Source organism: Lates calcarifer, linkage group LG20 (genome assembly GCF_001640805.2).
Source record: "Lates calcarifer isolate ASB-BC8 linkage group LG20, TLL_Latcal_v3, whole genome shotgun sequence".
Classification (NCBI taxonomy): Eukaryota; Metazoa; Chordata; class Actinopteri; family Centropomidae; genus Lates; species Lates calcarifer.
In genome coordinates this window covers 7847978-7860271 of record NC_066852.1, presented here as the reverse complement: position 1 = coordinate 7860271, position 12294 = coordinate 7847978, and the positions used below count along the sequence as shown (strand labels likewise).

The following is a 12294-nucleotide window of genomic DNA, read 5'->3' as shown; positions in this document are numbered from 1 at the left end:
ACTTTTATTATGCCTGTTTCTTTAAGCTGTAAACTGCCATGTGTCAAATACCTGCATGTTATATGAAAATGAAAGTCTGTAATAAACCTGCAGGTAGCATATAACCAAACACAACAATACTGTAAGTTTCTTTAACAATAGATATTTGTTTATTAGTTCCCAGGATTCTTGCAGGAAGTTGAGCATATAACGCTCAAGAGAAAAAAAAAGCATGACAGTCCAAGATTCAGACATCATAGCCAATAATGCCTCCTTTGCCAATGCATTCTCCAATGTAGAACCACATCAAGACTTCGGTGGCCACCAGCCCATTCCTTAGAGCATCCTGTGAAAAAAAAAAAAAAAAAAACATAATTTGATTTGCTTCTGGAGAAAGGTATCAAGCAAACTACAGTATTAGCCACTGATGACAATATTACTGTCATGGTTTTCCCTTATAGACTTAATCATCTTTTTTATTTAGTACAACAATGAAAAGAGAATAACACTGATGAATACACCTCATTGTTTTTATTGGCATTTCTGGCATTGCAATCATTCAACAATTACTTTAGATTTACAAATTTATCATTTAGCCCCTAATGTTTTGGTCAATTGGAATTTTAGAACAGCTTGATTTACACAGCGTGACTCTTTATTTGTGTTAATTATGGGTTAATGTGTGCTCTTGTATTGACCTGAAATTTAAATAATAAACAATCAAATCAAACTATTGTTGATATGTGATCAATGCATGTTTCTAATTACAAAACATCTCCTTATTTACTACTATACAAAACCTTTAAACCCATCATACATTATGGTACACTGTGTGCACCCACTTATGTTTTATTACTTAATAAGTATGATCATTCAAAGTAAAGAGAAAAAAAAGTATGTTAAAATTCTTTAAAATCCTTCAAGAAGAGCCAGTATACACTCTCTCTCAGTGCAGATCATTTAAATTGATCTGCCCAGGTTTTGTGAGCTGTACTGCTATGATTTTGGCCTCCATCCCTATCCATTTTTTTTCATTAGACACCATTTTTAAAATCAATTTAAAAAAGAAAACAGTTCTTGGTGAGGTCTCTGAGCGAACAGGACATTCTTTCTGGAAACCTTTTACCAAATACAATTCAGTAATACAATGTTATTTTTCATTGTGGCAAGCACAACAGAAACTCTGCTCATCGACACTGCATTGTGCTGGCAGAACTGGATATCACACAACTTTGGCAAATAAAGCTAAAATTATCTGCACCGGTAGACTATACTTGGAATGAGAAAATGGTTTGTGTCTATATGAACTTTCGCTACAACTTTAAGATGGGTGTTTACAATTAAAAACAGTTTGGGTATGTCAAACCCTGGTGGTGACAGTGTCTGTCCTTTCAATGTACCCTACAAATACTGCAACTCAGCGTTCTGTCAACAAATCTAAAACCTCTTATAAACATGCACTGCAAACCTGAAATTTTCTAGACATAACCCACACAAAGTCTCCTGAGAACCAGGCCTAAAATTAGTATGTGGCACATCAATAAAACCAGTAAACGGTACTGGTACACAAACTAAACATTTAGATGCTTGTATTTGGGATTACAATAATGTGTCAGGTCATTGCCGTTTTTAAACGGAAATATACTTTCAATCACTCATGGTACATAATTATATATATACACAACAATGTCTGTGACAATAACACGCGTACCTTCACTGTGGTTTGACCGAGACGTCCTGTCTGGAAACCCTTGATGAGGTTTGATGCCCCCTCGATAGCCTTGGGGATCTCAGCAGGGGATGGGGGAACAAGTTCAACACGGGCATAGTGCCAGAAGGTTGCTAGCCGAGGTTTGGAGTAGGTGACAGCGGCTAGGGGAGAAGAAAATACAGTGATTACTGCAAGCCTCTGATGTCATTCTGCTTTACTGCAGCTAAAGTTAGCTTTGAGCTGCAGCAGAGCTCCGTACGTGCTAACTGTTAGCATTAGCTACTTAGCTATTTGGCTAAAGTTAAGTGAGTTTAAACAAAACAAATCACCCGTGCCAGCATTCAGATAACGTTAGAGAAAAATAACACGAACTGTCGATGAAGTATTTTCAACTCCTGATAGCATTAGCTAACAATACATTCATTCATCTGATGGCTGGGTCACGGTGCAACTGACAGCGTTATTGCAACCTCGCTACGTCTTGTCAATGAAGATTACATTATCTACGACTCAGCTGCCCATTATTGGATACATTATAGTATATAAAAATTACACAACAGATGGACTTACCGCCAATCAGCGTAGGTACTTTACCGACCAGTTTTTGCACTGCCTGTGCCATGTTGATGTGTTTGTGGATGCTAATTGCTCCCCCTGCTCCTGCTAGCCGACTGAATGTCACCTCCAGTAGAAGGACCCGCGTGTACAGCTGACCATACAACTGCCTGAACAGAAACAGCGTGCTACACTCCTATGGCCACGCTACCACACGGGAAGACCTTCTTGTTCAGTTACGGTTCACGTTAAAAAAAAAAAAAAAAAGTCATGTTTACATGTCGCACAGCATTTCGGCGTTTCCAGAATTCCAGTATAATTTGATTGCAGTTCAGTTACATAATAATAACAATTGGTAGCTGATTAGATTTTCACGGCACAAGTATTTTTGCTACATGGTCACCAGGGGGTGTAGTGGGTTAACCAGACCATAACTGCATGATTCCCTGTTGGTTGGTTGTATCATTAGATAGACTACAGATAATTGATAGGGTCATTAATTAGATAAATGGAGAGATAAAGTGCCTCTTAGTGAGTGTATGAATGGGGACATTTTATAGTAAAATATGTTTCGGTGTAAACGTTGACTTTTCACTGAGAAGATTTAGTCCTGTTGTGGGTCAACCACACTTTTCCAGACACATAACTGGGAATGAATAAAACTAACAACTAGCAGACTAATTATGTAAGTAATTAAGTTGGAGGAGGTGCACGTCACGATCATCAGCGTCAGATCTCAGCCAAGAGCCTAAAATGATGGTCCTGGTCTATTAAACTTAGAATAGATTTAGTCAGATCAGTTGCATGAAAATTTTCAGCTGGTAACATACATCATACATGCATCATTTTTATTATTGTCTAAAAACTTCTATCATGTCATGCTTTCACACATTTTTCACACAGCGCCTTTATGTGTTTTATTTTTATTTATTAGGCTGTGTCATTGTGGAGAGTTTAACATGGCAAAAGGATGATAAATATGATAGAAGCATAGGTAAGATTCTAAATAAAATTAAAAATTAAAATTAAAAACAAGAATTTTTTTTCATCACTACAGTATTTGAATAAACATTTTATTTATTTTTTATTTATTTATATTAATATGTTAAACACTCACGTAACCTTCCACTACAACTCACAACAGTACAATTAACAAAGATTTTCTTTTACATAGTAAAGGACAATACCAGTGTTTTTGCCCACTTATCATCCACATGTTACATTATTGCTGTTCATTTTCTAAAGCATAGTAATTTTTTTTTTTTTTTTTTTTTTTTTTTTTTTAATTTTTAGAAATTTTCTCTGCTTACATGCAACCACTGGTTTCCATTAATCTCAGTGCAATAAGAGATTTATTTTATGGAGATTGTGGTCTTTTAAATTGTGGAGCATTTTATTTATTCTGTAATTTATCTGATTGAGATCACATGTGGCAGATATTGGCTAAGACTAAACATTCAATATCTTTAGATGTGCTATATAATATTGAACTAAAAGGTATTTCTGTATCATACATAAATACACATCACAAAATTTCTTTGTGGTTTGTACAATTGACACTGTTACAGTTTCATTTATCTTATTTTATCTGTTTCATCTTTGGATTCCTTCATGAAACCCTGGGATTAGATTGAGGCAATCTTAGCTAATATGATAATAATATTAGTTTTTCTTGTTCAGCTCAGTTAAAGTCTCCTCAGTAGATGTGGTATGGGAGAATGTCTTCAGAATTATTCATCTTTGTTGCTCACAAAGATGATATTTCATAGTCTTCTTCCTCCTGCTGAGATACAAATACAAAATTATATGGTAACAATAGTGGTCATTGTTAAAGTAAAAACTGTGTTAACAGATTATGTAGTATATAAAATCTTTTTTACCTCACTGTCAGAGATATCTCTGGTTGGTGTGATAGCCTGTTTCATCTTGGTATAGCTGGTCTTATCCATGACTGATAATGAAAGAAAGTGTCCTCCTTCCTTCACAAGCATAATCACATCTTCCAAATATTTCTCCTCCACATTTTGTCCATTGACTTCAATCACCACATCACCCACAAGTAGCCCTGCACTCTGCCCAGAGCCTCCAAAAGCCACCTACAGGAGAGAAAATTCAATCTACCACAACATTTGACCAAAAATACAATAACCTGGACTGCAACCTTCTTGTTCTTTGTTATCAGTAACAATATAATGTTGACTAAGACCAGTATAATATTTCATCACCCACCTGGCTGATGAAGGTCCCAGGACACTGTGGGACACAACCCAGATTAAATCCAAACCCTAGAGGGCCTTTTCGGAGAGAACAAAGTCTGGGCTTGCCCAAGCCATCAATTTCTTTATGTGTTGACTTCTCTGCTTCAGAGGCTGGCACACTGCCCTCCTTTTCTTTCTCAGCTGCATCATCCTCACAGAAGAGAAGAGGTGATAGTCCCAACTGCAGAAACAAAATAAAGAAAAGAAACATTGTTATCTGAAGAATCATGATATGACTTCATATTTAGATATGACTTCCAATTTCAGTCTTTGCTCAATGATATGAATGCAAAATAATTTTTTAATTAGCTCAGACAAAGTTATGGTGAGTGCTATGCGTTAATGGCCTGCTGACATTCACAAATAAGTATCTGGACAGGGAATAATATGGACATCTGCTGTGGTATTCATACTTTTTATTGACTGTTGGTCATTTTGTGTAATTGTCTGAGTTTTATCTTCCTTGAATCCTTGATTCTAGTAATGGCCATTCTGAGTTGTCTCAGTTGTCTGCACAGGCTGCACAGTGCCTGTCTACAGAGATGGGGTTTATTGGTTGATTAGGACATAAGGGCTCAGTGTTGTCATCTGGGAAAACAGTTTTGGAAAAGACACTGATGCCCACCTGGGTGTAAAACTCCAGCCCCTGGGAAGTGATGGTGGTGAGGGAAACTTGTTGTCCACTCTGTCTCACTCTGTCCACAATCTCTTCGTGCTTCAGTGTCTCCACTGACTCTCCATTGATCTCTAGCAGCAGCTCTCCATCACGCATACCTGCCCTTTCTGCTGGACTGCCTCTGTCCATCTCACGCAGGATATGAACTATTGTTCAGAAATATACAGAAATTTATCTAAAAAGACTTAAACGCTTAGAATTCTTGTTTTTAACTTTTGTGTTCTTATTGTCCTCTTACATGTACGTCCTGATGGCGCCTTCTCCAGCCGAAGGAGAAAGCCGTAGCCATCAGGCCCAGAGACTAGGTGGAGTTTTCTGGCCCTGTAAGGCAGCTTATGTGGAACAGCCATGGTGGGTAGGATAGGCATCCTCTGTCGCATGTAGTTCTTCTCACTCTCACGGTCAATCACTAGGATGGTGATGTGGTTGCCACATTTTTTCATCTACAGCAAAGCATTATTTAAAAGTATTATTATTTTAAACTCCAACTCCTTTTTATTTTTTAATTAAGATTTTAAAAAATTACAAAATTATTATAAAAACAGTTTGACTATGTACCATCCTGCTGAGTGCAGAGTGTGTGAGGTCAGACACTGTTGCTCCGTTCATCCACACCAGGCGATCTCCCTTACACACTCCTGCCTTTTCAGCTGCACCACCTGTCACCAGGCTCACAGAGAAGTGACCTTTCTCTCCTACAGAGAAGAAATGGGAGGAATATTCTCAATGACACTGTACAGACTTCAACTTAAGGTTCATGAGACATCTGATCTTGAACCTTGGATTTGCTGTGATTACCAGAAAAAGCGTTACCTTCCACAGGTGTGAAGTTGATGCCTAGACCTGAGACAGGATCCCTGGTGATGTGGCAGAGTCTGGGGGGTTTACAGCCCTTGTCCTTGTGTGCTCTGGCCAGACCTCTTAGGTCTTCGCCTTGTGACACAGCCAGCTCATACGCTTCCCCATCCAGCACTAATAAACATAACTGGTTTCCACTTAGCTTTATCTTCCTGGCCACCTTCATCATAAAAAGGGAAAAACAATAGATGCACTAAGATCCCATGAGTTTCCCAAAGAGGTGTCTGTCCTTTTAATAATATCAGATACTTATCTTACCTCAGGGTGAGGAATATCATCAACATAGCAGCTGTTGACTTCCAGAAGCCTGTCTCCATCTTGAAGGCCACTGCACCCTGCCACTCCCCCTAACACCACATTTCTGATTATGTGACCCTGGCGCCCCCTCTCCACTCGCAGATGAAAGCCATACGACTCCCCTTCCTCTCGTTTAAGAACACACAGACGTGGGCTGGGTGTTGGCACAGAGTCTGAGCAGGAAAGACAGAAAAGTATTATACAGAGAAGAGTTCATCCTCATGTGTTCTCACACACAGAATAGTAAGTCATTTATACAGGATACCTGCGTCGTCTGTGATGACCATGACTGGGTTGTCTATTCCCTCTTTAGGATTAAATGTAAATTTCCTGCAAAAGAGGAGATGGAAGCCCTTTAACCCTTAAGTTACTACTGACTATTTTGGTTTATGACCTTCTAAATTTAAACTTAAAGTTCAAGCAGATAAATTATTCTGTAATAAAAGGTAAAATTAGAAATAAATTACTCGATCAATTGCATCAGTTACAGCTACATTACATTGTTTAGTGCATATTAGTTGCACAATCCCATCATTATCATGATAATAACAACAACAATTATCTGTGTGCAGTGGGTCTTATCTCAGGCCCAAAGTCTTAAAGATTATTATACTCCAAAAGTCAAAATGCCAAGTCAAGTCAAATACAATTTTCAAATTCTTGTACTCAACATTGATCTGATAATGGTTTAGAGAGACACGAATCCCTTTTCTTTCTTTTTTTTAGACTAAATGTCTGACTCTGTTCTGTGCTGTGCCTGATCATCTTAACATAATTTTTTATCAGAAGTTGAGTAAAATGTTCATATTTGACTTTCAAAGAGACATTGAAATAATAAGTCTTTTAAAATGTTTTAACATTGGTGCAAATAATTAGATGAAAATCAGACTTACTCTGTCAACCCTATGACTTCCACCAAACCTTGAAAACAAAAATGAAGTGAATGACTTTAGCAGCATAGTTCCATATCTACACATTTCAATACATATTTACCATATCGATCATAACGTGATACTCTTTCGACTACAGTTTTTAGTCTGCACTGATATCACATAACCCAGATCAAATGACAAACAAACATACATAATCATTAGCTTCAAATCACATTAAAGGTTTATTCATTCAAACTTACAGCTCTGTGAACTTCTGCGTGGTTAAAGTGTGAAGCGGTGTTTGAGGCTTGGATGATATATCTGCTGACTGTGACTATCAGGCACCATAAAACAGGGTTTGACTGTGAGTGATTATCGTTAGTCTTTGGCCTCTCTAAAAGGGGAGGGATTGAAAGAACATTAAAAACCTTAAAATGTCTAATGAAAATGTGACCACACTGGTCTCAGGTTCATCACTGGTAATAATCATAACACTCACTGCTGCATTTAATTAGATACACTGAGTTATAATAATAACAACCATAATAACCACTAGTGTTTATTTATCAAGTTAGTAAGTTGTCATCAGAAATCTCATCCTTGCTGCCCCGGGACCTCAGGCAGGCCACACTTGACCCACACCTGGAGCAGGCTGCTGCAGCAGCCATGAACCAGAACTAATCCAGGAAAACCTGCCTTTGCTGTTAGTGCAGTGGTCCCATGGGAGTAGTGAGCAATGTCACCTTTCTCTGAGCTTGTACTTTGTTTATTTATTTATTCTGCCTGTCCTTGTTATTTTGTTTGTTTTGTTCCACAAAATTGTTAACAGGGCTTTGCCATAAAAGACTATGTACTCTAAGCTCACCTAATCTATAGAAATAATGGTTGAATAAAAATAAAATAAAATGAATATATTATCTACTCATGGTTAATCTGTGTACCCACTGTGGCCATTAAGAGGTATGAAAATGTCTTCAGCTTGTAACACTGCTTATCTGCGTGGTTCATCATATCAGTAACATTCAGTGAGTCCTTGCTTCAATGACACAGTGTGAAATAAAAACAAACTGTTATAAAAATGCAACCCTCAGAATATGTAAAATGGTCAGCAACACACTTAGTAACCGTGTTCCTACATGAAATCCATCTCTCACATCACATCTACGTGGCCAAGCAGCCTCCTCTCCTGAATAGCTTATACCACCGGCACTTCGGTGCAGCTAATGGATCACTGTTTGCTTTTCCCCACCATAAACCTTCTTTGCAATGTTCTAGAACGTAGTGGTCCTCCAGAGACACACAAAGACAAACCGCTGATGCTCAACTGTGTATTTGATGATCACAATTTACATTTAAAAAAACAAAACAAAAAAAAAAAACAACAAAACAATTGGGAGCAGCATCCATTTGATTAAGCCGAATTTGTTCAACATGAGAAGGCACAGAATAAAAGTGTTTGGTTTAAAGTCTATACTTCATTAGTTTAAAGTATGTTAAATATATCTAAATATATAGAGATATAATCAAATATGCTGACCAACATGAATGAGACAAAAGGTTTGAATCCAGTACCTGTACTTGATGTCATGTTGTGTCTCTTTCCCATCAGGTCAGCACTCAACTGCAGAGGGAGATGTAAGAATGGGAGTCCCGTATGTCCAAACATTTATTCTGACCACTGAGAGACTCCTCCCCACGAGGGGAACACCAAGCTTAATGTTTAATCTGTGTGTGAATTTTTGAGCACACATATCTCTGTGTAATGTCGGTGTCGCTTTGTATTGTATGCAAAAAAACATAACGAGCTCATTCCCTGCTGTTGTGTCTCAATAAATGACTTTCATCTAGTTATTCTGGAAAGGTTACAACTATCTGTGCATGTTTGTACACTGTATCTGTGCCTGTTCCCAAGAGAATCACATCCAAAAGTGATTGTTAGTGTCAAGGCCAAAGCTTGGTGACAAAGTTGCACAAGCAGACCAGTATTCTAACAGTAAACATCAGGGTAGTGATTTACAGTTCAGCTGCTGTTGCAGTAGAATGAAAAGTGCTGATTAATAAAGTGAGCATGACAAAGAACTGGAAAGACAGGTGAAGAAAGAATGAATCAAAACATTATTCATTATTCATATCTATCTATCTATTTTACCAGCAAGTTTCCAGAAATCTATACAACATTTTTTTGTCATTTCTCTACCTTCCAACACATATATGTTCATGGCATGACTTCTCACCTACTTGTGTCCCCCCCATGAACTTAAGCAGTAAGAATATATGTGTGTCTGTTTGAACAAGAAGCATTTATGTTGAGAGGTGATAACTATTACTAGTAAATGCAGCCTTTATGGTTTATTTGATAGGTTTCCTCCCAGTCAGTTATTCACCCAGCACTGGATGACTGTGTGTGCATGTATGTGGGTCAATCTATGGTTAGATTTAGGCAGCAAAAGGTTAATGGTTAATGATTTGGTCATAAAGGCACAGAACTACAAACTGGAAGACTGGAAGACTGGAAGACTACCAAATGTCATCCACTGCAAGAACATGGTATTAGAAGCATGTGGCATTGCAGCATGTTCAGGATGCTCTTCTGTCAAAAATATGGCACTGTGCTAGTGTGAATAAACTGCTGCTTTCAGGTGTTAAACATGCTTGCTTTGTGTAAAGCTCATCAAAGATGGGCTCACAATACTCACATGCCAGTACTGAAAGAGGTTTTAGTCATAGCAAGCATTCCCTCTGTACAATTTGGCAGTGAAGAGATTGCTTTTATAACACATTTTCACTCTGAGGGATGAGGATACTCTGTTCTATTCTCCTTCCATTATGGAGAGGAGGCATGATTACAGAATCCAGTAACTCTTTCAGTAACATAAATCTGTGATCATTGCATTAAGGCAGGCTTGAACCCATCTTTGCAGCAAAGACTTTCAACAGACTCAATTCACTTTAGCTAAACTGTATCTAGGTGAAGCAATGCCAAAGCCTCAGTCCACTAGATGGCAACAACATCCACATAACAAATTTCTGCACCAAAAGCACTCTCACCATTTTTATTGAAATGACATGAAATTACCAGTACAAGTGCTGAGGAAAATTGTATTTGTTGTTATTTGATCATATATCTAAAGATGTTTTGACTCTGATGGACTGAAATCATTTGATTGGATTAGTATGTGCAACCACTGACAAACTATTCTTCCTCATGTTTGAAGGAGCAAAGGCCCACACACAGTCAATTAGTAACTTCACCTCAGCTGGTGTTCAAAGGTTAGGCTACAATCTGCTGCATGACACTGAAGAGTATTTGTAAAAATGAAATGAAAATATGATGACTCAGGATGATTTGTCAGAGCATGATTTTATATCTTGCATTTCATTCAGCATCAGGATGAGTAACAGTTTAACTAACAGACAACACACTGTGAAGTTTTAGCAAGTTGTGGCCATTACCATCCTAATGTGACAATGAAGTGGGCTGAAAGAACTTGAACCTGCTAGATGACTTGACAGAAAGAGAAATAACAGAAGGATTATGTGTTTGTGTAATGGCATTCTCCCGACCTCTTCCTTCTCAAAGTGGAGCAGAGAGACTGATAGACAGAGAAAGAGAGAGAGAGAGAGAGTAGAAGAGGCTTCTATGGGACTTTTCAGTCCTGGTTCCGGATCCAAGTGTCAGCCCCTCTCAGTCATCCCTGATGGGATCCTCCCAGCAACAGGGAGACACAGAGCTCCCATCTGTGCCTAAATCCTTGCCAAAGCACTGGAGTGCACTAGCGGTCAAAAATCTGTAAAGTAGACAGTTACCTTTTTGTAAGCTTCATCCCATTTGCTACACATATCTTAAGTTAAAGCATGGCTGCTCTTCTGTGGACTTCACTAAACTCTCCACTGAGCTGCAGGGGATGAGCTATAGTAAAGAGAGATAGGGACATCATGTTGGAGAGTCTATAAGGAGAGACAAGGGCAAAGGATGTAGAACTACCAGCGCTGCCCTTGGTTTTGCATGGAGCCTGAGGCTGATATCAGACTCAGCGGGCCTGTGTGGCATCCTTGCAGAGAGTCCAAGGACCACTCTCATCATGACACACATGGCTTCTCTGTGAGTGTCTGTGTCTTGGGTTTCTTCAGGCTGTGAAGCCATGGCAACAGCAGCGTGAATGGTCCATTCAGGACCACTACACACTCTGCCTCTGAAAATATAGATCAGTAAACAAATTGCATAGTTGGCTTGGTTAAGGTGTATGTCCAGGTGACAAGTAGCTGTGTTATCTTATCAAAACATGTTTATGATGTGTCAATTCTTTTTTGACCGTTTTTGTATTATGCACTCTACCCCTGCACTTCCCCATAACATCTGATTGAGAAATGTCTCAGTCTGTTTTTTTTTTTTGTCCTGCTTTTTCTTTTCTGTTTTTTTAAGCAGCTTTGGCCAACAGTTCCTGCTGGATGAGTCACAGTCCAGATGTTGTCTGGTAGGACTGTGATGTTCTTGGACTGATGCTCTTGAGACAATGCATTATGGCACCACAAAAAATAACAAATGTAGCAACAACAACATAGTGGGGAATTTCAACACAATTTCTGGCCCAATATCCAAACTTTTTGTTTAGGAAACCAACTTGATTTGATGTCTGTTAATGGATCTGCAATGAAATTATTTGGATGTGCATGGGCATTTTTCATTTGGGATAGCAGCTGGTCTGAGGAAGTCCTGTTAAGAAATAATGATATGACATATGATGATTCTCCATTAGCAATTAAAACTGGTGCTACACTCCACACTTGTTTATGCTATATATATCTTCATATATCCATATATCCTTTGAACAACGCAAAAGCATGTCACACTGCTTAGAGTTGATTTTTTTTATTGTGATTTACACAAATTTACTGACTATACAAACTATAGAGATGAACAACAGTGATCTTCTCAGACCATCACTTGGACACAACCTTTATTAGTCCTTCCTGTCATTCCTCAAGCATCAAGATGTGTGATTGACAAATACCATGTAGTAAGTTTCCTGCCACCACACTTTTCTTTCGAAGCTGTAATTGCTGACTCAACAGAATGAGATCTCTGCT

General features: G+C 38.3%; 2 protein-coding genes across 4 annotated transcripts; both read right to left on the bottom strand.

Moving 5' to 3' along the window:
- Nucleotides 1-122: 122 nt before the first annotated feature.
- Nucleotides 123-2429, bottom strand: atp5l (ATP synthase, H+ transporting, mitochondrial F0 complex, subunit g). Its single transcript, XM_018691383.2, has 3 exons — nt 2261-2429; nt 1691-1851; nt 123-325 (listed from the first exon to the last, which is right to left on the bottom strand). The coding sequence occupies exons 1-3, from the start codon at nt 2310-2312 to the stop codon at nt 227-229; spliced, it is 312 nt and encodes a 103-aa protein (XP_018546899.1). The 5' UTR covers nt 2313-2429; the 3' UTR covers nt 123-226.
- An 875-nt stretch (nt 2430-3304) lies between these two features.
- On the bottom strand, nt 3305-8993 carry nherf4b (NHERF family PDZ scaffold protein 4b). Of its 3 annotated transcripts, XM_018692579.2 has the most exons (12): nt 8779-8858; nt 7467-7600; nt 7228-7255; nt 6600-6664; nt 6296-6507; nt 5993-6197; nt 5738-5874; nt 5418-5622; nt 5129-5325; nt 4475-4684; nt 4126-4341; nt 3305-4028 (listed from the first exon to the last, which is right to left on the bottom strand). In XM_018692579.2, exons 4-12 carry the CDS (start codon nt 6619-6621, stop codon nt 3993-3995), a joined length of 1440 nt encoding a protein of 479 aa, XP_018548095.1. In that variant the 5' UTR covers nt 6622-6664; nt 7228-7255; nt 7467-7600; nt 8779-8858; the 3' UTR covers nt 3305-3992. The 3 variants fall into 3 exon arrangements, with proteins under 3 accessions (XP_018548095.1, XP_018548094.1, XP_018548093.1); XM_018692578.2 differs by lacking the exon at nt 7467-7600 and having other exon boundaries at nt 3305-4025; nt 8779-8993; XM_018692577.2 differs by lacking the exon at nt 7467-7600 and having other exon boundaries at nt 8779-8985.
- Nucleotides 8994-12294: the final 3301 nt, after the last annotated feature.